This window comes from Garra rufa, chromosome 5 (genome assembly GCF_049309525.1).
Source record: "Garra rufa chromosome 5, GarRuf1.0, whole genome shotgun sequence".
NCBI lineage: Eukaryota > Metazoa > Chordata > Actinopteri > Cypriniformes > Cyprinidae > Garra > Garra rufa.
Genome location: NC_133365.1, coordinates 11,994,059 through 12,015,665, shown reverse-complemented (window position 1 = coordinate 12,015,665; position 21,607 = coordinate 11,994,059). Strand labels below are relative to the sequence as shown.

Here is a 21,607-nt window from a genome sequence, read left to right as displayed (position 1 = left end):
ATGCCATAAATACATTATTATTGTTATTATTATGAAGAAGAAGAAGAAGAAGACGAAGAATAAGTAATAGTTTGTTTGTGCCTTGTTTGCATGATAAAATGCTTGATTGCTTACTTATTGAGCGTTATTTCTGTTTATCCTATCGCAGTGTATTAGATAGTGCAAACTATGTTGAATGTAAATGTCCTCAGTGGTCAATCCAGTAATAGTGTCATGTAGGTCCATATGACTCGTTCCACATGACTCCGCAGTGCTTTCTGTCGCAGCATAAACTAAGATTCTACGTCATATTCTCTCTCTTTCCCCCCCAAGTCCTCCAGCGGAGAGGAGCAGCGACCGCAGAGCAGGCCGTCCTAGACTTGGGAGCCATTCGCCAAAATGGTATGATATTTCACCGTGTCAGTTCACCTGGCTGAATTATAAATGACTAAAGTGCTATTTTAAAACATTTTCGTGCATTTAGGACGTCTTTCGTTAGTCATTTATATAATCTCGTTTTATTCTGATGTGAATGACGTAATGACAACCTGCTTAGAAGATTCTCGCATTTGTGTCAACCTTGAACTTGAATTATACGCGGAACATTTAACTCATGTCTTTATTATAAAACGTTTAGGATAGAGAATGACGCACTTAAATATAACGTTACGTCTTATATTCGATGGGAGATCGATATGGATAAGTCACGATTTCATAAGTTCGTCATGTAACAGTTATATATTACGCATAAATGCGGTTCGATCTTTGTTTTTAAGTGAAAGTAAGCCGCGTTATTTTAGGGATATGGCCCAGCACAGTGCACGCGCGCACGCTGGAATAGCATTACCCTGTTATAAATAGCGTGTTTACGCCCACTGTTCTTTTCTATGCGCGTATTAAAGTTTCATGTGCTGAGAGCGAGCCATGTTTATGGAGGGGTGCTGGATGCAAATAGGGTTATTATAGTGACGGGACCGCTGTGTTATTGTTTTTGAGGGGCGAAACAACCTAACTCTCTTATCAGACTAAACAAGCTTGTCATTGGCTGAGTGTATCGCTGGGCAGCGCCAGGGCTGACAAGACTGCAGCACACAGCGGCTCCCCAGAAACTGCGCACTCATGGTACAGGCTGTGCTTCAGCACACTCTCTGAATTATGATAGATGTAGAAAGCTTTAAAGGAGTAGTTCACTTTCAGAACAAAAATTTACAGATAATGTACTCACCCTCTTTTCATCCAAGATGTTCATGTCTTTCTTTCTTCACTCAGAAAGAAAGTATGTATTTTGAGTAAAACATTTCAGGATTTCTCTCCATATAATGGACTTCTATGGTGCCCATGTGTTTGAACTTCCAAAATGCAGCTTTAAATGGCTCTAAACGATCACAGCCGAGGATAGAAGGTCTTGTCTAGCAAAACGATGGATTATTTTCTAAAAAAAAATTACAATTTATATACTTTTTAACCTCAAATGCTCATCTAGCTTGGCAAGACGAGCGCTTGAGATTAAAAAGTATATAAGTTGTAAAAAGATTTTAGAAAATAACTGATCTTTTCGCTAGATAAGACCATTCTTCCTCTGGGATCATTTAGAGCCCTTTGAAGCTGTGTTTAAACTTAATTTTGGAAGTTCAAACTTGGGGGCACCATAGAAGTCCATTATATGGAGAGAAATCCTGAAATGTTTTCCTCAAAAAACATCATTTATTTACAACTTAAGAAAGAAAGACATGAACATCTTGGATGACAAGGGGGTGAGGACATTATCTGTAATTTTTTGTTCTGAAAGTGAACTACTCCTTTGATGAAACAGTACTGTTTGTACGCATAATACACAGTAAAATGTCGGTGAAATTAAGTTTTAAACTAAGGTTAAGCTACGTGTCCATATACAGTAAAAAACAGGAATTATAAAATATTTAAAAGAAAATACAAAAATGTAAAAAGAATTAATTGCCTTTTTTATTTATGCGGAAAGAGACATTCCCAGAATTCCAAACTGAACTGACACATTTGTTTCACATTTCCGGTAATATTATTTTAAATATTTTAATGTATATTTTTTAATTATTTAGTTTATTGTTTTAGGTTTCAAAATGTTATTAATATTACCTGCATTATTTTAGTGTCATGTGTAAATACGGCCTGTGTTTATATGCTCTTTGTTATTATTGGCCCTAGTTACCATGTGGGCTTACATTGCAAAACCTGTGGTATTATTAGCACATTTTCCAGTAAAAATTATTTTAATACCTCAAATAGATTGGTATGTTAACACTACACTACCAGTCAAAAGTTTTTGAATGGTAAGATTTTTCATGTTTTTTAAAGAAGAATTTATACAGTAAAATATTTTGAAATATATTTTAACTGCTTTCTATTGAATATATTTTTAAAATGTATATATTTTTAAAGTGTCACTTGATCCTTCAGAAATCATTCTAATATGTGGATTTGCTGTTTAAGAAACATTATTATTATTATCAATATTTAAAACAACTGAGTAGTTGAGTTTTTCAGGATTCTTTGATGTATAGAAAGATCCAAAGATCAGCATTTATCTGAAATAAAAAGCTTTTGTAAGCTTTTGTATACACTATACCATTCAAAAGCTTGGAGTCTTTTATTTAGCAAGGATTCTTTAAATTGATCAAAAGTGATGATAAAGACATTTATGATGTTCTATTTCAGATAAATGCTATTCTATTCTATTCATCAAAGAAACCTGAAAAATTCTACTTGGCTGTTTTCAACACAATAATAATAATAATAATAATAATAAATGTTTTTGAGCAGCAAATCAGAATATTAGAATGATTCCTGAAGGATCAAGTGACACTTAAGACTGGAGTAATGAAGCTAAAATTTTAGCTTTGATCACAGAAATAAAATACATTTTAAAAATATATTCAAATAGAAAACAGTTATTTTAAATAGTACAAAAAAATTGAAAATTTATTCTGTACTTTGGATTAAATAAATGCAAGCTTGGTGAGCAGACGTCTTTAAAAAACATTAAAAATTGTACTGTTCAAGAACTTTTGACTGGTAGTGTATATGTATAAACTGTGAATTAAAAAACAAAACAAAAAACAATGTTTAGCTTAAAAGCATAAGCTTAAATTGTCACATTGTTTTTTTTTGTATCTTCACATCTAAACCATGAGCCTGAGGCATTTATTTGTTTTCACATCACATATTATCCCTTACATACAAACACTCGGTCATATTTACTCCACAATGAACATTTGGCAAACTTGTATTTGTCCCTCAGGTGAACTTCACGGTAGACCAGATTCGGGAGATCATGGACAAAAAGTCCAACATCAGGAACATGTCTGTGATCGCCCATGTGGACCATGGCAAATCTACTCTCACTGATTCCTTGGTGTGCAAGGCCGGTATTATTGCTTCTGCACGTGCAGGAGAGACCAGATTTACTGACACCAGGAAAGACGAACAGGAGAGATGTATCACCATAAAGTCAACGTAGGTATTCATGCTTAAAAAGTCTAGCCATTACTACAGTGTTCAGCATCACATGATCCTTCAGAAATCATTCTAATTTGCTGATTTGCTTAAGAAACATTTATTATTATTGTTATTATTAATTGTTGTGCTGCTTTTTTTTTTTAGTAGAAACACAATTTTTCCGTGATTCTTTGATGAATAGAATTGTAATCATTATTAAATAAAAGTGTATGGGGTAAGTTGTCACAATGGAACCTGGCATTATACAGTATATGTATTTCAGCAATGTTATGATTTAAAAAGAACATATAAAACCTTTGATTGATTTAAAAACTTCTTCAGTTCTTTCAACAACCAGCTCCAGTGTCTGTTCCCAAAGGAAATACCAAAATGACATTTTTACAAACATTGAAACCCTCTACATATATGTTTCTCCCACAGGGCCATCTCTCTATATTATGAGCTCAGTGAGAATGACTCAGCCTTCATTAAGCAGTGTAGGGATGGTTCTGGTTTCCTGATCAACCTGATCGACTCACCAGGACACGTTGACTTCTCCTCTGAGGTGACAGCAGCTCTGAGAGTCACAGATGGTGCCCTTGTGGTGGTAGACTGTGTATCAGGTAAGGCAAAGTCAACTTAGGATATCAAGTTCACACTGTTCTCTAATTAAAGGATTAGTTCACTTCTAGAATAAACATTTTCTGATAATTTACTCACTCCTATGCCATTCCATATGTTCGTGTCTTTCATTCTTAATTTGCAAATTAATTAAAGGTTTTCAGGAAACAATTCAGGATTTTTCTCCAGATTTGCACTATAATGAGATCAGCCTTTTGAAGGTCCAATTTTCAGTTTAAATGCAGCTCTACATGACCCCAGCCATGGAATAAGGGTCTTATCTATTTAAAAACAAATGCCCTTCTTGAACTTGAGCCACTATTTGGAGAAAAATCCTGTAATGTTTTCCTCTGAAATGCAATAAGAACATTCAACAACATTTAAGCATCCACCACACTAATAGTTTCATCATATAACCTTATGATAAGATTGCAATGTCTGACCAGTGAGTTTAAAAATGCAAAACCTGAACTGTTCCACAGGTGTATGTGTGCAGACTGAGACCGTCTTGAGACAAGCCATTGCAGAGCGCATCAAGCCTGTCTTGATGATGAACAAGATGGATCGTGCCCTCCTCGAGTTGCAGCTGGAACCCGATGAGCTTTTCCAAACCTTCCAGAGGATTGTGGAGAATGTTAACGTCATCATCTCAACCTATGGAGAAGGAGAGCATGGACCAATGGGAAACATTATGGTAACAGAGAAGTAGCAATTTAGACTGAAAAGTCAACTTTATGAGTAAAACATTTGCTTTTATTTGTGTGCTTCTTATTGATTTACCTTAGGTGGATCCTGTTATTGGGACTGTGGGATTTGGATCTGGCCTCCATGGCTGGGCTTTTACTCTGAAGCAATTCGCTGAGATGTACGTGGCCAAGTTTGCCGCCAAGGGAGATAAGAAAAAAGCAGACCTTCCTCCAGCAGAACGGGCTAAGAAAGTGGAGGAGATGATGAAAAAGCTTTGGGGAGACAAGTAAGTTTCTTACTTTTTATAAAGGAGGCACAATGACTGTACAAGCTGCCCTGTGTATATGTATATATATGTATATAACACTCTTTAACTCAAAGCCATCGTTTTCAGGTACTTTGATCCCTCTTGTGGAAAATTCAGCAAATCAGCAACCAATGCAGAAGGCAAGAAGCTTCCTCGTACTTTCTGCCAGCTTATCTTGGATCCAATCTTTAAGGTTTGTGTTTAAATCAGTTCTTCCCGCTAGAAAAAACAATAGAAACTATCACAGAAATTCTAATGGTTTCCACTACAAATACCATTACAAACATTACAAACCATCAACTTTTAACCATTAAAAATGGTTTTCTGTAGTGTGTTTTGGGACATATTCCATTAGAAATTAAGGGGGTTTACCAAGCCATCAATAGAAGGCAACCAGTTACTAGTAAAAACCCACAGGGTTCATTACATTCGTTTCTATTAAAACCAATACAAGTCCCATAATAACCATAATTTTTTTTAGCAGGGTTCTTATCGCTCATCTTTTGATACTACGACTCATTTACAGTTAATTTTGAATTCTTTTCACAGGTTTTTGATGCCATTATGAATTTCAAAAAAGAAGAAACCCAGAAACTGATTGAGAAACTTGAAGTAAAGCTTGATGTAGAAGACAAAGACAAAGAAGGAAAACCTCTTCTTAAGGTATAACCGAAAAAAATTAAACTTTTAAGACCCCGCACCCTAATTCTACCATTGTTGTTGACACAGTGTTTCAATTCTTCCAGGCTGTGATGCGCCGCTGGTTGCCTGCAGGTGACGCTTTGCTCCAAATGATCACCATCCATCTTCCTTCTCCTGTTACTGCCCAAAGGTACCGCTGTGAACTGCTGTACGAGGGTCCTGGAGATGACGAGGTCGCCATGGGTGAGTCACAACGTTGTGAGGTGTTTGACACTTCAGGGAGATCCATTTTTGCCAGGTTTTTTACATTCCTCCTTTGACTTTCCAGGTGTAAAGAACTGTGACCCTAAAGCTCCTCTCATGATGTACATCTCCAAGATGGTGCCAACCACTGACAAGGGTAGATTCTATGCCTTTGGTCGTGTCTTCTCTGGTATAGTTTCTACAGGGCAGAAAGTGCGCATCATGGGCCCAAACTTCACACCTGGAAAAAAGGAGGACTTGTATTTAAAGCCAATCCAAAGGTTTGCTGTTGTCAATTTCTAATGCAATACAGTGCCTTGTAAAATATTCATTTTTTTTCACGTTGTGTTATGTTGCTGCTTTAAACTATGTTTTTTTCCCACATTAATCTACACTCCATACAACATATTGGCAAAGCAAAAAAATTTTTTGAAAATGTATTGAAAATAAAACACTTAAATGATTCCATTGCATTAGAATTCATACCCTTATCTGAGACAGCTGAAATTTAGCTTAAGAGTTTTCAAATTGCTTGCAGATGTTACTACACTTCAAGGGAAGTTAACCTGTGGCATTCAATTAAATGGGAATGATTTTGAAATGTCTAACAGCTGAAAATGCATATATATGCATATGGAAGAAGTTTGAAACAACCAGAACTCTTCCCAGAGCTGACCTCCTGGCCAAACTGAGCAACTGATGGAGAAGATTGGTTAGAGTGGTGACCAAGAACCTGATAGTCACACACTAGTTGAGCTCCATGATCATATGTGGAGATAAGAGAAACCGTACGGCGGTGCGGCAAGTCTCAATCCTCTCTTCAGTGAAGACACATTAGAACATCCTTGGAATTTGCAAAATATCATCTAAAGGACCCTCGGACTGTGAGAAACAAGATTGTCTGGTCTGATGAACCTTAATTCTAATTCTTAATTCATCATGTTTAAAGGAAATCAGAAACAGCTCATCACCTGCACAGTACCATCACAACATTAAAGTGTGGAGGTAACAGCCTCATGCTGTGGAGCTGTGTCAGGGACTGAGGGACTTGTCAGAGTAGAAGGAAAGCTCAAAACAGCAAAATATAGAGATAGCCTTAATGAAAACCTAGTCCAGAGCATTCAGAACCTCAGACTGGGCAGAAGGTTCACCTTCCAACAGGAAAATGACCCCAAGCACACAGCAAGAGTGGCTTATAGACAACTCTGTGAATGTCCTTGAGTGGCCCAGCCACAGCCTGGGCTTGAGCCCAATCAAATATTTCTGGAGAAACCTGAAAACATGTGGCAGATTATTGCCAAATGCTGATGTGCAAAGCTTGTCACATCATACCCCCCCTCCCCCAAAAGACTTGAGGCTGTAACGGTGCTTCAACTAAGTACTGAGGTGAGGGTATGAATACCCTTGCAGTGTACTTATTTTAGTTTTTTTTATTTCTAATAAGTTTAAAAGTTGACAATTCTGTTTTTGCTTTGACAATATGGTGTATTGAGTGTAGACTGATGGGGGAAAAAGACCACATAAAACGTGAAGAAAACGAAGGGGTATGAATACTTTCACAAGGTACTATATGAGTAATGCTCAATTTATGGTCATCACCTTAATTAACACGATGATCACGCTATGTCCTTTTCAGAACTATCTTGATGATGGGTCGCTACGTAGAGCCCATTGAAGATGTGCCATGCGGGAACATTGTTGGTTTGGTTGGGGTTGATCAGTTCCTGATCAAGACCGGCACCATTACCACTTTCGAAAATGCTCACAACATGCGTGTTATGAAGTTCAGCGTTAGTCCTGTGGTGAGAGTTGCTGTGGAGGCCAAGAACCCAGCTGATCTGCCAAAGTTGGTGGAAGGCCTTAAACGTCTGGCCAAATCTGATCCCATGGTTCAGGTGAATATCTTAGCAATGTAGGGTGACCATACATTCCATTTTTGGATAATAAATGGCACATAAGGTCACCCTAAGCAAGGTAATAAGATGGTATAAACAAACTTCAGTCTTTCCAAAAACAAACACAAGTTTCTTCTGCTAGTGTATCATTGAAGAGTCTGGTGAGCACATTGTGGCAGGTGCTGGAGAGCTCCACCTGGAGATTTGCCTGAAAGACCTTGAGGAAGATCATGCCTGCATCCCTCTAAAGGTAGTGCTTAGATGACAATACTGATTATTTTCAATGCTATTCTTTCCCACTAACAAGTTAAGGTAATTTTTTTCCAGAAATCAGACCCAGTTGTATCATATCGTGAAGGCGTCAGCGAGGAATCAGACCAGGTTTGCTTGTCCAAGTCTCCCAACAAGCACAATCGTCTGTACATGAAAGCTCGGCCCTTCCCAGATGGCCTGGCCGAGGACATCGATAAGGGTGATGTGAGCTCTCGGCAGGAGCTCAAACAGAGAGCTCGCTACCTGGCTGAGAAATACGAGTGGGAGGTCACTGAAGCCCGTAAGATTTGGTGCTTTGGACCCGATGGCACAGGACCCAACGTCCTTGTGGACATCACAAAGGGAGTTCAGTATCTGAATGAGATAAAGGACAGCGTAGTGGCTGGTTTCCAGTGGGCAACCAAAGAAGTGAGTAAAGATAGGTTATGTATTTTAAAAGGATAGTTCTGTCATTAATTACACACCCTCATGTCGTTCCAAACCCGTAAGACCTTTGTTCATCTTTAGTACACAAATTAAGATACTTTTGATGAAATCTGAGAGCTTTCTCACCCTCTATTGACAGCAAGGGTCCTTCTACGTTCAGGGTCCAGAAAGGTACCAAATACATTGACAAAACAGTCCATGTGACATCAGTGGTTCAACCGTAATTTTATGAGGCTACAAGAATACTTTTTGTGCGTAAAAAACAAAAATAACTTTATTCAACAATTCTTCTCTGTCACCCTTGCGCCATATTGGAGAGTACCATGATGTATGCGCACGCTCCTCTGAATGTAAACAATGCCTGCGCATGGTGCTGTTGATGTTGAACACGCATGTATCGCGCTTTATTTCATGCAGATAAAAGTAATCTCCAGTGTGGTGCAAGGGTGACGCAGGTCCGCAGGGTTTGGATTGACATGTTATTAATAACAGAATTTTCATTTTTGGGTGAACTAAGCCTTTAATTTCTGCTTAGTCATTCCTACACAGTAATGATATACCATTTTGTGTTCTTTTTACAGGGTGCTCTCTGTGAAGAGAACATGCGGGCAGTGCGATTTGACATTCATGATGTCACCCTTCACGCTGACGCCATTCATAGAGGTGGCGGTCAGATCATTCCCACAGCCCGCAGAGTTCTTTATGCTTCTGTGCTCACCGCACAGCCAAGACTGATGGAGCCCATTTACCTGGTGGAGATTCAGGTACACATAGTGGATTCCTAGAACAAAACAATTGAAGTGCCGTCTTGTTGTCATTAATATATCTTGTTTTCTTCTTCAGTGCCCAGAACAGGTGGTTGGTGGCATCTATGGTGTGCTGAACAGAAAAAGAGGCCATGTGTTTGAGGAGTCTCAAGTGGCTGGGACACCTATATTTGTTGTGAAAGCATACCTACCTGTAAATGAATCATTTGGTGAGTTGATAATCCAGATTTGATGGCCGCCTGTTAAGTTTATTCAAAATGACAGCAGTAGGACATTTGAATCATTTCATATGGAAAGGGACATTGATTACTCATCCTCATTTTGTTCCAAACCCTTAAGACCTTCGTTCATCTTTAGAACACAAATTAAAATATTTTTGATGAAATCCAGGAGGTTTCTGACCTTGTGTAATCAGCAACAGTACTACCAAGTTCAAGGCCCAGAAAGGTAGTAAGTACGTTGTTAAAATAGTCCACCTGACATCAGTGGGTCAACGTTAATTTTATGAAGCTACGAGAATACTTTTTGTGCGCGAAGGAAACAAAAAGTGCTGCTGACACAGACGTGGCATTCAGACGTAGAAACTAGGTGTGCTGCGCTTTGTTTACAAGCAGAGGAAGATGCACGCTGTATATAAAACACGCTGTCTTCATAAACATGGCTGAAGATTTCAACAGAGAGAATGACTTGTCATTTTATTAAGGTTTTTTCACACTGAACACAAAAATTTGGCACAATGACGCTTTGGAATCAAAACAATAGATCCCTATGAACCTAGTCACACAAGACGCGATTGCGGTGTGAAAAACCAATGATTTTTTCGCTGTTGTTCCTCACTAAAACCAGCCATCCAATTACATTTAAGCCTTGATCAAGTGCCTGGAGCAGCTGCTGTTGCACAAAAGCACGAGAGTGGTGGCGCTGTTTCCAAAACCAGTGTAAACAAACACTGAAGTAGAGTATTCAGAGAGAGAAGAAAGTAGATGCTGAGCTTTTGTTATCATTAGTATCTTTATGTTTTTTATACAAAATATCATATCTATTAATTCTCCACTGAATTATGTGAACTGAAGAGCACTGTCTGTTTTCCTCCATGTGCACAAGTGTTATGGGTATAGAATAAAAATACACTTTAGATCTCAATCGGAAGTAATTACAAGCACTCGATGAAGATTTAAAAGGGGTTTTAAGCAAAATACTTAATAATCACATACATCTATTTATATTTTAAAATGTATTCTTGTAAGCATTATAGACTGTTTGGGTTGCTGGTGTAGAACCAACTTTATTTAATTAAATTTAATGCTGTATATTGAGCAGCGGACAATGTTAAATCCAAATACGAGATACATATCTGAGAAAAAAGGCATTGTCGGTCAGCGCCACCTAGCGTGCAGGCGTGAATTAGCAGAAGGCGATCATTCAGTTGAAAAAAATTGTTATGCTTGAACCACTGATGTCAAACGGACTACTTTAATGTAGTCTCGCGTAGCCAGACCTTCAGACTGACAAGCTGAAGGTCTGGAATCCATGACAGCTTTCATTGGACAAGACCCGCTATTAAGCCGTTTGACTGACATGTCAAACAACCAATCACAGTTCGTTTTGTTCAGCTTCACCTCGGGGCGTGGAAATGTCCCCGCAAGCCACAACAGACCCATGTGCAACAAGTCACTCATTGAAATAACCAGCATTAAAAGTCAAAGAAGAAGAGAGAGAACAAGCAGTAAGTCAGTAAATTGTTCGTGAACGTTGCAAAAGTGTATAACAACAATGGCGTCTGCATTAGCAACTCTTAGCAAAACAGAGTAAATCAGTCGTCTGCGCTTTGTTTCCCGACACTTGCGTCTCCCGGAAATCCGATCAAATTCAACCAATCAGATGCCGACTTCAACATTCCTGAAGTGTTTCCAGTTAAGCGTACCATATGCATCAGACGTTTAGCCAACGTTCCGTGGCCGTGACGTCTGAGGCTGAGACTAATTTTAATGATATCCTTACTACCTTTCTGGGCCTTAAACGTGGTAGTCATGTTGCTGTCTACAGAGGGTCAGAAAGCTCTTGGGTTTTATCAAAAACATCATAATTTGTGTTATGAAAATGAACAAAAGGTCTTACGGGTTTGGAACGACATTAGGGTGAGTAACTAATTACAATTTAAAATTTTGGCTGAACTATCCCTTTATCTGATTATCTTTGGTGCTTATAATTTGCTTGCATTTGTTTCTGTACAGGTTTCACAGCAGACCTGAGGTCTAACACTGGCGGACAGGCCTTCCCTCAGTGTGTGTTTGACCACTGGCAGATTTTGCCCGGCGATCCATATGACGTAAACAGCAAACCTAGCCAAATTGTGGCTGAGACCCGTAAACGCAAAGGTCTGAAGGAGGGCATCCCAGCACTGGACAACTTCCTGGACAAACTATAAGTTTCTCTGGATTGTACGTGGTGATTGAAGCTATTAATCTTACAATGTTAACGTGATGACTCTGAAGTGTATGGCGTAACGTTTACACAGAAATTCAATAGAGCTTAATTTAAACATTTAAAGCTGCACTATCTGGCGACAAATAAAACCAGAGCACGTTAAACCTGTGTGGATGTGTCCATACATAAAGCAAAGCCAATACATTACAGCAATCTGGACTTATTCAGCTTTAAAAATATATTTTTCCATATGGATATGAAATAGCGCTCTAATCACTGTGTATTGGTTTACATGTCTTAGAATGTATATGTTATCATCTTGAACTGGGCCCTCCTACTTTTGGCAAAGAATTCAAGATTCTCAACATTACTGTGCCATTATCAATAGAGAGCCATGTCAGTTAAAAACCTCAGCCCTGAATGGGAGGAACAATAAAAGCACTGTATCAACATTTACAGCACATCTTTGTTTGTTTGTTCGCACATCAACTCAAAATAGTACACAAGTAACAAGGGGGAACTTCTAAAAGAAATAAACAACCTCTTACATGACTTAAACAAAATCAAAAAATGTGTATGGCTCATAATCCAGTAAAATATGAGATTAATTCAAACTTGTGTCTATCAAGTGAAAAAACGTTAGCAATAAAACAGATTTCTAAAAGAAAAGAGATCCTATATCAAAACTTGCATAATCCTAAAAAACAAAAAACAATGAATGGCTTCATTTTCATTACATCTGTAGACAGTTAACTGATCAAGAACCATGAAATTAGACAAATTACTCCTTGTTTAAACAATGGGTGAATATGTTAAGATGTGTTGAGTACACTTTTCATTAAAAAGTTACAGATTCAAACTAAATTTACCACATCAGCCAAAGGTAATCTGATGGCTCTTGAGCAAATAACCGCTAATTAAAAAACAGAAGATCTGCTCATGCATTCTGCCATGATTTCAGACAATAAGTGAACGAGTAAACATTTTACAATATACAACATACAGTTTTTTTATTGCTGCAACTGAAGTCTTGTAACAAAAAATAATTGCACTGCTGATATCGAAGAGACAACATAAACTGAGCTGCCGCTGAAAAACCGTTCCTGTTTCAACCGCAGAACTGCCGACGCAAAACATACAACGTAGACAAGAGTGCCGTTATTAGACTCGTCTGAGCTTTCTAGTCCACTCATTTATTCCATTTGTCTCGTTCTGCTCCTTCAGTCAAAAAGCTAACGGATGAGAGTCACTGTGTATCTGACAGTTTCCCCAATTCAAAGGGAAAACAGCTTTTTTAAAACAGCATTGTTGCTGAGATCTTCATAGCAGTCCTTTTGGGTCTTTGTCGAAACACGATTCTTGAGGTCCATAGTTAAATGTAGAAAATATTTCTCGCTTAGCCAATTTGACTCTGAGTCTAGCAGTTTTAGTGACTGGCCGATAAAGATGCACCAGGAGTCAGTCTAGCGAAATAATGTCTGACAGGCCTGAAGATCCTCCTGTAATGACACCCGTCTCGTGACTCGAGCTGCTGCTGTGGGTTGCCGTCTCGTACGAAGCTGATGAGGAAACCAGGCTGGTGCTGGTGGTGGCACTCTGAAGGCTGCTGGAGAGGCTGTCTAAAAATATGGGGCCTCTGTAATGCTGCTGAAGAAACACAGAAAACTAATGGTAAACAGCTGTGTGGAATATTAAAATATGACATGCAATGTTAATATTTTTTTGAATGAATATTTCTGTAAAAGAATATACCTGTGGATCCCCTTGAATCAGAGAAAATAAATCAAGACCTTTGGGAAAGACATGTACGACAAACATTAGTTTTCATGTTAGACCTTGATCATGAAGGAAACCATACTTGATTTGATGGCAGACTAGAGAAGTACGTACTTTGCATATCTGTGGGAATAGTGGATAAGGTAGAATGGTGGAATGGAATGGAGTAGTCCGGTATCGAGGAGGTCAGGTATGACGTGTCTAACGCCTGGACATTTGGCACCCGAACAGTTGATGGCTGATAAGTGAGGACCCTAAAAGAGGAAACAGGACCATGTGAAAACCAAAATAAAGCAACATTATAAAGAAACAGTTCCACTGCAGTCGATGTTTATATATCATATCTATGATAATATCGCAATTGCTGTTTAAATTATATGCGATTTGACAATATGGAGGATATTGCAAAAACCAAACAAAAACACACTCAGAGTAAATTATACACTATGAGATGAACTGTAGATTAGACTAATGCGTGAGCACTTTTAGAGTTCATGCTTACACTGTGATTTAATCTATTAAAATACATTAGAATTCCCTAAAACAAAATACAATAGAATTCCCTCAAAATTTAAGATAAGGAGGCGAAAATGCCTCCATATTACTTTTATATTTATATCATCTGACGTTTTTCTCCAAATATCAGCACGATTGCAAATGTGATATTGATGAACAGTTCAATAAACAAGAAGTTAATATTAAGTGAACTTTAGACAACAGTTCTTGTTTTTGCTGTATTTTGACAACGTAAGTAGTTCCAAACAAAGCCACAGCAAAAATGTTTTGCGTCTCTGAGCAACACACAACGGTGTTTCGTTACTGAATCAATCAGCCGTTTGAACAAATCAGTTGAATGAATGACTGACTCATACAGTGATCTGAATTCTTCCTATTTTTCACCAAATCATTTCAAATATCAGTATTCAATGCTTTTTTAAAACATCAAAACATTATTTGTGCATTTGCAACTGCAGCAGTCTGTGTAAATGCATCTAAATGCCACTTCAGATGTAGATTCAATGGCACCTTTGCTTTGGAGACACAAATTTGGTTGATACTGATTTCACTTGACTGGTAACAGCACTATAGTGTCTTATTATTTTAATTTATTAATTCAATTTAACAATTTGACACACAAGATTATACATACATTTAGTTTAGTTAGTAGTTAAAAAACAGATGGCTCTATAAACGTAAACATGCTTATAAAAGATAAAACTCAATTTAAACTTATTGGAAAAGTGAATTTGTTACTGCTGCAAACTAACCACCGCACAGAATGTGAAAAATATCAAAAGCTTTGAAAGTCCTAAACCTGGCAAAATACCAGCACAATAACACGGTATAATTATAGTGGTCGACAAAATACCAAAAAATATTAAGATATCACACTCCTAAGTGCAGCAAAAAAGCTTTTATCAATTTGACTTAAATTTTCAGAATTCCCTAATATTTCAGGGTTTCCATCACAATGGATAATTTATTGTTAGGGTTCAGATCAGGGTTCAATTAAATTATGGTCACTGTGTGGCAAGGCTTAAAGAAGAGGTTCACAGAAGTCAGTCATATCTGGTTTCTAGTGAATTAATAAACAAACCCTTTGTTGTGCATCTCCTCAGCCTTTGACATGTAGAGACAGCGCTTCTTCAGAGGAGGATCGCTGTCCTCTTCATCATCAGATGAGCTCTCTAGCGTGAGGTCGATTACGTCTCCTTTTTTTGTGCTGCTGGGTTCCAGGGGTGGCACCACTGCACTTTGCCTCACCGTACATACCTTTCCTATTTCAGGTGCCCACGTGACTACTATCTGATTGGGTACAGCCGATGACAACCTGACCAGCGACGTGATGTTCAGCGGTCTGCCGGGTCTTTTTTGCTCCACACCATTCTTAGGAGGCGGTGCATAGCCCTGTGTGATAACCATCAGTCAGTAACAAAAAAACACACTTCTATTTAGCATTTAACTGATCAAAAGTGGCAGTAAAGACCTTTACATTGTTACTTTTTTTATTTTAAATAAATGCAGTTCTTCTCGAAGTCATAATATCTCAAAAGGGGTTTTAGTATGCTGTTAAAAACCTGTGCAACAGCACATAAAACACTGTTTGAACAAATGTACAAATTCTAACAATGCTACTGTCATCTTTCAAGTCATCGGCTATAAGCAATGTTCCTGTTCAATTTTAAAATGATGCATTAAATCAGTAATCTCTGTTTTTGGTGGAGGACCAAGATAATTTAATGCAACAGGTTTTATAAGGATTCAGTCTGCATACATTTGTAAATATTGGCTATGTAAACATCCAGCATTGTTTTGAGATCAAGTTAAGTTAGAAACAGTTCAACATTTAAAATACCATGAGACCTACACCACCAGTCAGAAGTTTTTGGACAGTAAGATTTTAATGTTTTTTTTAAAGAAGTCTCTTCTGCTCACCAAGCCTGCATTTATTTGATCTGAAGTACGGCAAAAACAGTAACATTTTGAAATATTTTTACTATTTAAAATAACTGATTTTTATTTGAATATATTTTAAATTGTAATTCATTCCTGCGATTTCAAAACTGATTTGTATTATTTTATTATTATTGTTGTGTAAAAAAAAAAAAATGAGTAGAATTTTTTCAGGCTCCTTTGGTGAGTAGAAAGTTTAGAAAAACTGCATTTACCTGAAAATAAACCTTTTGCAACATTATAAATGTCTTTATCATGTCTTTTGATCCATTGAAAGCATCCTTGCTAAATAAAAATATTAATTTCTATAATTTCATCACAGGAATAAATTACATTTTAAAATACATTCAAATAGAAAACAGTTATTTTAAATAGTAAAAAAATTCAAACCTTTACCGTTTTTGCTGTACTTTAAGATAAATGCAGGCTTGGTGAAAAAAACATCCTGCAAAAACTGATCAGAGTATGGCCATAAATAAGCCTAATTACATAGGACTTTGTTGTTCTAACAAGTCATATATATTCATAAGAACTATCTAGGTTTGGAAAAAACATTAAACGTGGGCTTAATGAAGGTTAATTACAACAGGACTACATACAGGGAGGGGAAAGAGCTTCCCATTGACTTTGATGCAGAGGCTGTTTGGATAATTGTCCTCTTGTGGACAGCTGGTCTCTGCTAGACAAAACCTAGAATCAAAACATAAAACAGAACGTCAAGAGTCTAAAATTGGAATTATGGTGACAATAACATAACAGTATTGTAAAAGCAGCACACTGAGTTTGGTCTTACCGTAGTTGAATTTGAACCATGTAATCCCTTCTTCCACCTGGAAGAAAGTCCCTATGCAAAAGTGTAAGAAAAACAAACAACCAAATCAGACAAGGAGTAAAAAACACAAGTCACATTATTGAAGTCACATGTAAGTCACTTAGTTCTTACCGTGAAATGCAAACCTCTCTCACTTGTTGTGGAGTCAAAGCAAATATGAAGTACTTTTCATGATGATACCTCTGACCAGCATGGGTCCCTTTAAAACACAAAACAGTCATAAGGGGTGCATAGTTTTAAACTGAAGACACAGGCAAAGAGGAAATCATGGGCTAGGAATTGGTTCACGTACACTATCGTTCAAAAGTTTGGGGTTAAGATTTATATAATTTTTAAGTTTTAAAGAAGTCTCTTATGCGCACCAAGGCTGCATTTATTTATTTAAAAAATTAGTTTAACAACTACAATTTATTTGTTTAACTCTACAAGTTATATACGTTATATTGTGAAATCAACTCTTAATTTTTTACATTTTAAATTTATTTAAATTACAGCAAAGTTGTATTACTCCAGTCTTCAGTGTCACATGATCCTTCAGGGATAATTCTAATATGTTTATTTTCCACTCAAGAAACATTTATTATTATTACCTTTTTTTAAACAGTTGTGCTGTTTGATGTTTTTATTTTTATTTTCTTTCAGAAATATTAAACTGATGAATAGAATAAAAAAAATAGCATACAGTTGAGGTCAAAGATTTACATAAACCCTGCAGAATGTACAAAATGTTATTTATTTTACCAAAATAAAAGGGATCAAACAAACTGCATGTTATTTTTTTTATTTAGCACAGACCTGAATAAGATATTTGTTTCATAAAAGATGTGTTTATGAGTCAGATGCATGCACGATGCATTAAGAGCCAGGGGTGAAAACTTGTTGAATTTGAAGATCAGGGTAAATTTAACTTATTTTTTTCTTCTGAGAAACATGTAAGTATCTTCTGTAGCTTCTGAAGGGCAGTACTAAATGAAAAAATATATGATATTTAGACAAAATAAGAAAAAAGTGCACAGTTTCATTCTGTTCAAAAGTTTACACCCCTGGCTCTTAACGCATTGTTTTAGTTTTTTTTTTTTTTTTGTCTGAAGCATCAGTGAGTGTTTGAACCTTCTGTATTAGTTGCATATGAGTCCCTCGGATGTCCTCGGTGTGAAAAGATGAATCTCAAAATCATACAGTCACTGTTGAAAAGGGTTCAAATACACAAAAATGTTGAAAAACCAAAGAATTTTTGGGACCTTAAGAATTTTTCTGAGGAACAGCGGGTAGTTTAACTGTACTTACCACTAAACAACAACAACAACAACAACAACAAAACGCTGTGGATCATTCAGACAACAACACAGTATTAAGAATCAAGTGTAAACTTTTGAACTCAGTGATTTTTATAAATTCAAATATTATTTTCCCTTGTGGACTATACTTTAATACTTTTTTATGTGAAATATCTTATTCAGGTCAGTACTAAATAAAAAATATGTATATTGTATGATCCCTCTTATTTTGGTAAAATAATTAACATTTTGCAGATTCTGCGAGATATATGTTAACTTTTGACCTCAACTGTATTTAAAAAAAATCTCCCACCAAGCATTGAACAAACCAAATACATCATGTAAAATTACCTAAACTTGACGGTTTGATCAAGACATCCAGCACATCATAAAACGGTAGGGACTTCATCTGCACGTCCGGGTGGACGGGAGCCATAAGTTGCGCGGACTGCTGCATATTCATCATGGACTTTGATTCATTAAACACGGGTGACTCGCAGCTCACCAGGTGCTGCTGTAGGAGGTCTGAATGGCCGGTTTGGAGAGGAAGATCTGAGCTCACAACCGTGGCACCGCTGTCTATTTGAAAGTAGGATTTAATGCTTGACTTCAGAGCCGCCAAATCCTGAAGACCATCAAATGTCCGCGGGTATCTCCGACGATACAGTTCCTTTATTTTGATCTGCACAGCAGGACTACAACCACTCCTGAGTAAATGCAATGCCCTCAGCAAAAGTTCATGCTTTCGGCCGCTCTTATTCCTTCCAGCAAAACCTAACAGTACCTGGAGCTCTGAGACACGGAAACTTGATACCATATTCTGAAAAAAAAAACAAAGAAAAAAAAAACAAACCCAAACAAGCAATATAAGACTTTGAGATGCCAAACTTGTAAAAGCAAATGGCTTGACGAGGCAAATAAACACAAGTTAGTAAGAAAAACCACCCCCTATGCCATGCTATCAAGTTTTACATTTATGATATTATAATAAAACTATGTGCATTAATAATTAACATGGCATAAGATGGTGGAATATGGTTACAATAGATTTTTAAAGAATCAAAAGGTGTCTATTTAAAGCAGCTTAATTAATAAAGAATTATGCGTGAAGTGAGGTGACAACCCACCCAAATACACCCATTCCAGAAACCCCAGAGAAATAAGAAAATCTCAACTGACCCTTCATTACATGGTCCATGCTTGATCGTTCTTACGTGTTAATCCTTTTTTCTTTAAAAATCCTTAACAAATGACCGAAATGCATCTAAAATGTTAAGAATAATTCCAAGACCAATTAGACCAACATCAAGAGAATAACAAAGGACAAAACACAGATGTTCACTTTTTGTTCCATTAATAGAACTGCTGGGGAAAAAAAGCTTAGTTTACAGTAAAGCAGGATGTTTCTGAATAACTTACAAAACAACATGAATCAGTCTTAAATGGCAAGTATGATAGCACACAAAAGCAGGTGACTAACTTTCCTGTCCAACACACAGTCTGTTTGTATTGGTGCTAATGCTGAACCACGATGCATTCAATTAAACTTCAGAAAGATGATTTATGCATTAAGTTAGTCAAAGCGGTTATCTTGAGACAAATATGAGAGAGAAAATGCTCTCAGTGACAGGGATCAAGTTTGTCTAGTTTGCTGGCGACCCACTTGCAGGCTTGTAAACAACATTTTTCAAGGTGTCCCTCTTCAATATTTACTTGCCGATTTTAGTATGAAATGTTGACATATTTAGACACACACATTTCGGACACACTGGTCTATAACGTTACATCTTTTACTCGTGCAACCACAAGTCATCAATCAAATTACACCTGTGGATAACATGTAGACATTGTCAATTGCTGTCGGACGCTAGCTAACAAAAGACCAGCCAAAACAAATCGAGCAGTGAAAAAATTGTAACGTAAAAAACTTTTTACCTGCAGCGAACAGTCGTCAGTTCAGTTAGGCATTATAATAAAGCGTTTTCATGCAGTGAAAGGTGGTAATAAAAGCAGTGACATTTTGAGGCTGATCTTCAATGTTTGTGTAGCAGATCGACAGCTAAAAGAGTAGCTGGTTGGTGGCTAACAAGCTAAACACAATCCGTCTAACGGAGTGATGGGACGCTTCTGTATTAACTGTAAACAAACTAACCCATGGGTAGCAAACCGACTGCTAAAAATTGAATAACAAGCGGTTACTGCAAAATAATTTTTTAAAATATGAAAGACGCAAAGAAGTAGCCAGCTATCATTGTACTTTCGCCTACCCGTAACTCCTCAATATCCGCCATTTTCTGGCTGCGTTCATCCTGGCCAGTCCGGAGATGTCGGGTCACGTGACACAGCATGGGTTAAAGGGGTCATATCATACATTTTTGTATTTTTTTATTTACGGTCTTGAGGTTCACTTATAATGTAAAGTAAACATTTTATTCGTCAAATAAGCCATATTTAGTTTTCTATCACAATTTCCCACGCTTTCATTGACCTATGAAATTAAACGTTTCTTTGGTCTGCTGTGCCTTTAAGAAATTCCACTGGAAAGTTCATATAATAGTAAATATGCAGTGTTGGGGGTAACGCATTACAAGTAACGCAAGTTACGTAATAATATTACTTTTTCCAAGTAACTAGTAGTAACGCATTACTTTTTAATTGACAAGAAAATATCTGAGTTACTTTTTCCCCCCATTTATTGATTAAAAGTTGTGCTGTCTCCATGTTGAGAGAAATTGTGAGTAAGATGTTACTTTAGTTCTAGAATAAATGTGAACATGCAAAAAAAATCTTACTCACTTAAAAAAAGATAGTGTTCCTCAAAATGAATAAAAAAGTGAAATTCAAAGCAAACCTGCAATAATTAAATATTTTAAATAATACAAATATCCTTTATGTATTTAATCACATTTTATTAACCAATGTCTTTGCTGCCGACCTTCAATGATCTAATTCATTGATACTAATAAGCAAAAATTACTCAAGATAATTTAACATTTGTTTTCCTTGCTGAAGAGTTGACATTTTTTCTTCTGCGGTCTACTGTACAGACATAAATTTACCTTTCTCTAAGCCTGAGGCTTTCTCTAAGAAAAGGCTTTTACATTTGCCAAAAATAGAACTTTTTATATTAAAAAGAAACAAGCAAGTCCTGCCCAGATTTAAAAAGTAACGCAAAAGTAACGTAACACATTACTTTCCATAAAAGTAACTAAGTAAAGTAATTAGTTACTTTTTTAGGGAGTAACTCAATATTGTAATGCATTACTTTTAAAAGTAACTTTCCCCAACATTGCAAATCTGTGAATTAATAATAGTAAATATGTGAATTGCAGTGATTTCAGAGTAATGTTCACCTCCCAACAAAGTATTTTGCACCAAGGTAAACACAATGAAGTGCAACAGTTGCACATTAGCTGTCTACTTTATGCCATTGGTTCTTGTGGCCTCAGCGAAATTCAGTGCGGGCATCAAGATGATTTAAAATGATTAACATAATTAAAAATAGCATTAAAATAAGCCAAAACAACAAC

At 36.8% G+C, this 21,607-nt stretch overlaps 2 protein-coding genes across 2 annotated transcripts; one reads left to right on the top strand and one right to left on the bottom strand.

Annotated features, from left to right (window-relative positions):
• The first annotated feature begins 230 nt into the window (after window positions 1-230).
• On the top strand, window positions 231-12,190 carry eef2l2 (eukaryotic translation elongation factor 2, like 2). The gene is made up of 15 exons (XM_073839962.1): window positions 231-381; window positions 3,254-3,468; window positions 3,892-4,073; window positions 4,554-4,765; window positions 4,857-5,044; window positions 5,153-5,258; window positions 5,615-5,728; window positions 5,812-5,950; window positions 6,036-6,231; window positions 7,587-7,845; window positions 7,988-8,095; window positions 8,173-8,526; window positions 9,126-9,308; window positions 9,388-9,520; window positions 11,546-12,190. The coding sequence occupies exons 1-15, from the start codon at window positions 379-381 to the stop codon at window positions 11,737-11,739; spliced, it is 2,586 nt and encodes an 861-aa protein (XP_073696063.1). The 5' UTR covers window positions 231-378; the 3' UTR covers window positions 11,740-12,190.
• Window positions 12,187-20,394, bottom strand: pias2 (protein inhibitor of activated STAT, 2). Its single transcript, XM_073839963.1, has 9 exons — window positions 20,345-20,394; window positions 18,429-18,897; window positions 16,912-16,999; window positions 16,762-16,812; window positions 16,568-16,658; window positions 15,112-15,422; window positions 13,629-13,768; window positions 13,491-13,528; window positions 12,187-13,385 (listed from the first exon to the last, which is right to left on the bottom strand). The coding sequence occupies exons 1-9, from the start codon at window positions 20,366-20,368 to the stop codon at window positions 13,197-13,199; spliced, it is 1,401 nt and encodes a 466-aa protein (XP_073696064.1). The 5' UTR covers window positions 20,369-20,394; the 3' UTR covers window positions 12,187-13,196.
• Between the last annotated feature and the right edge of the window lie 1,213 nt (window positions 20,395-21,607).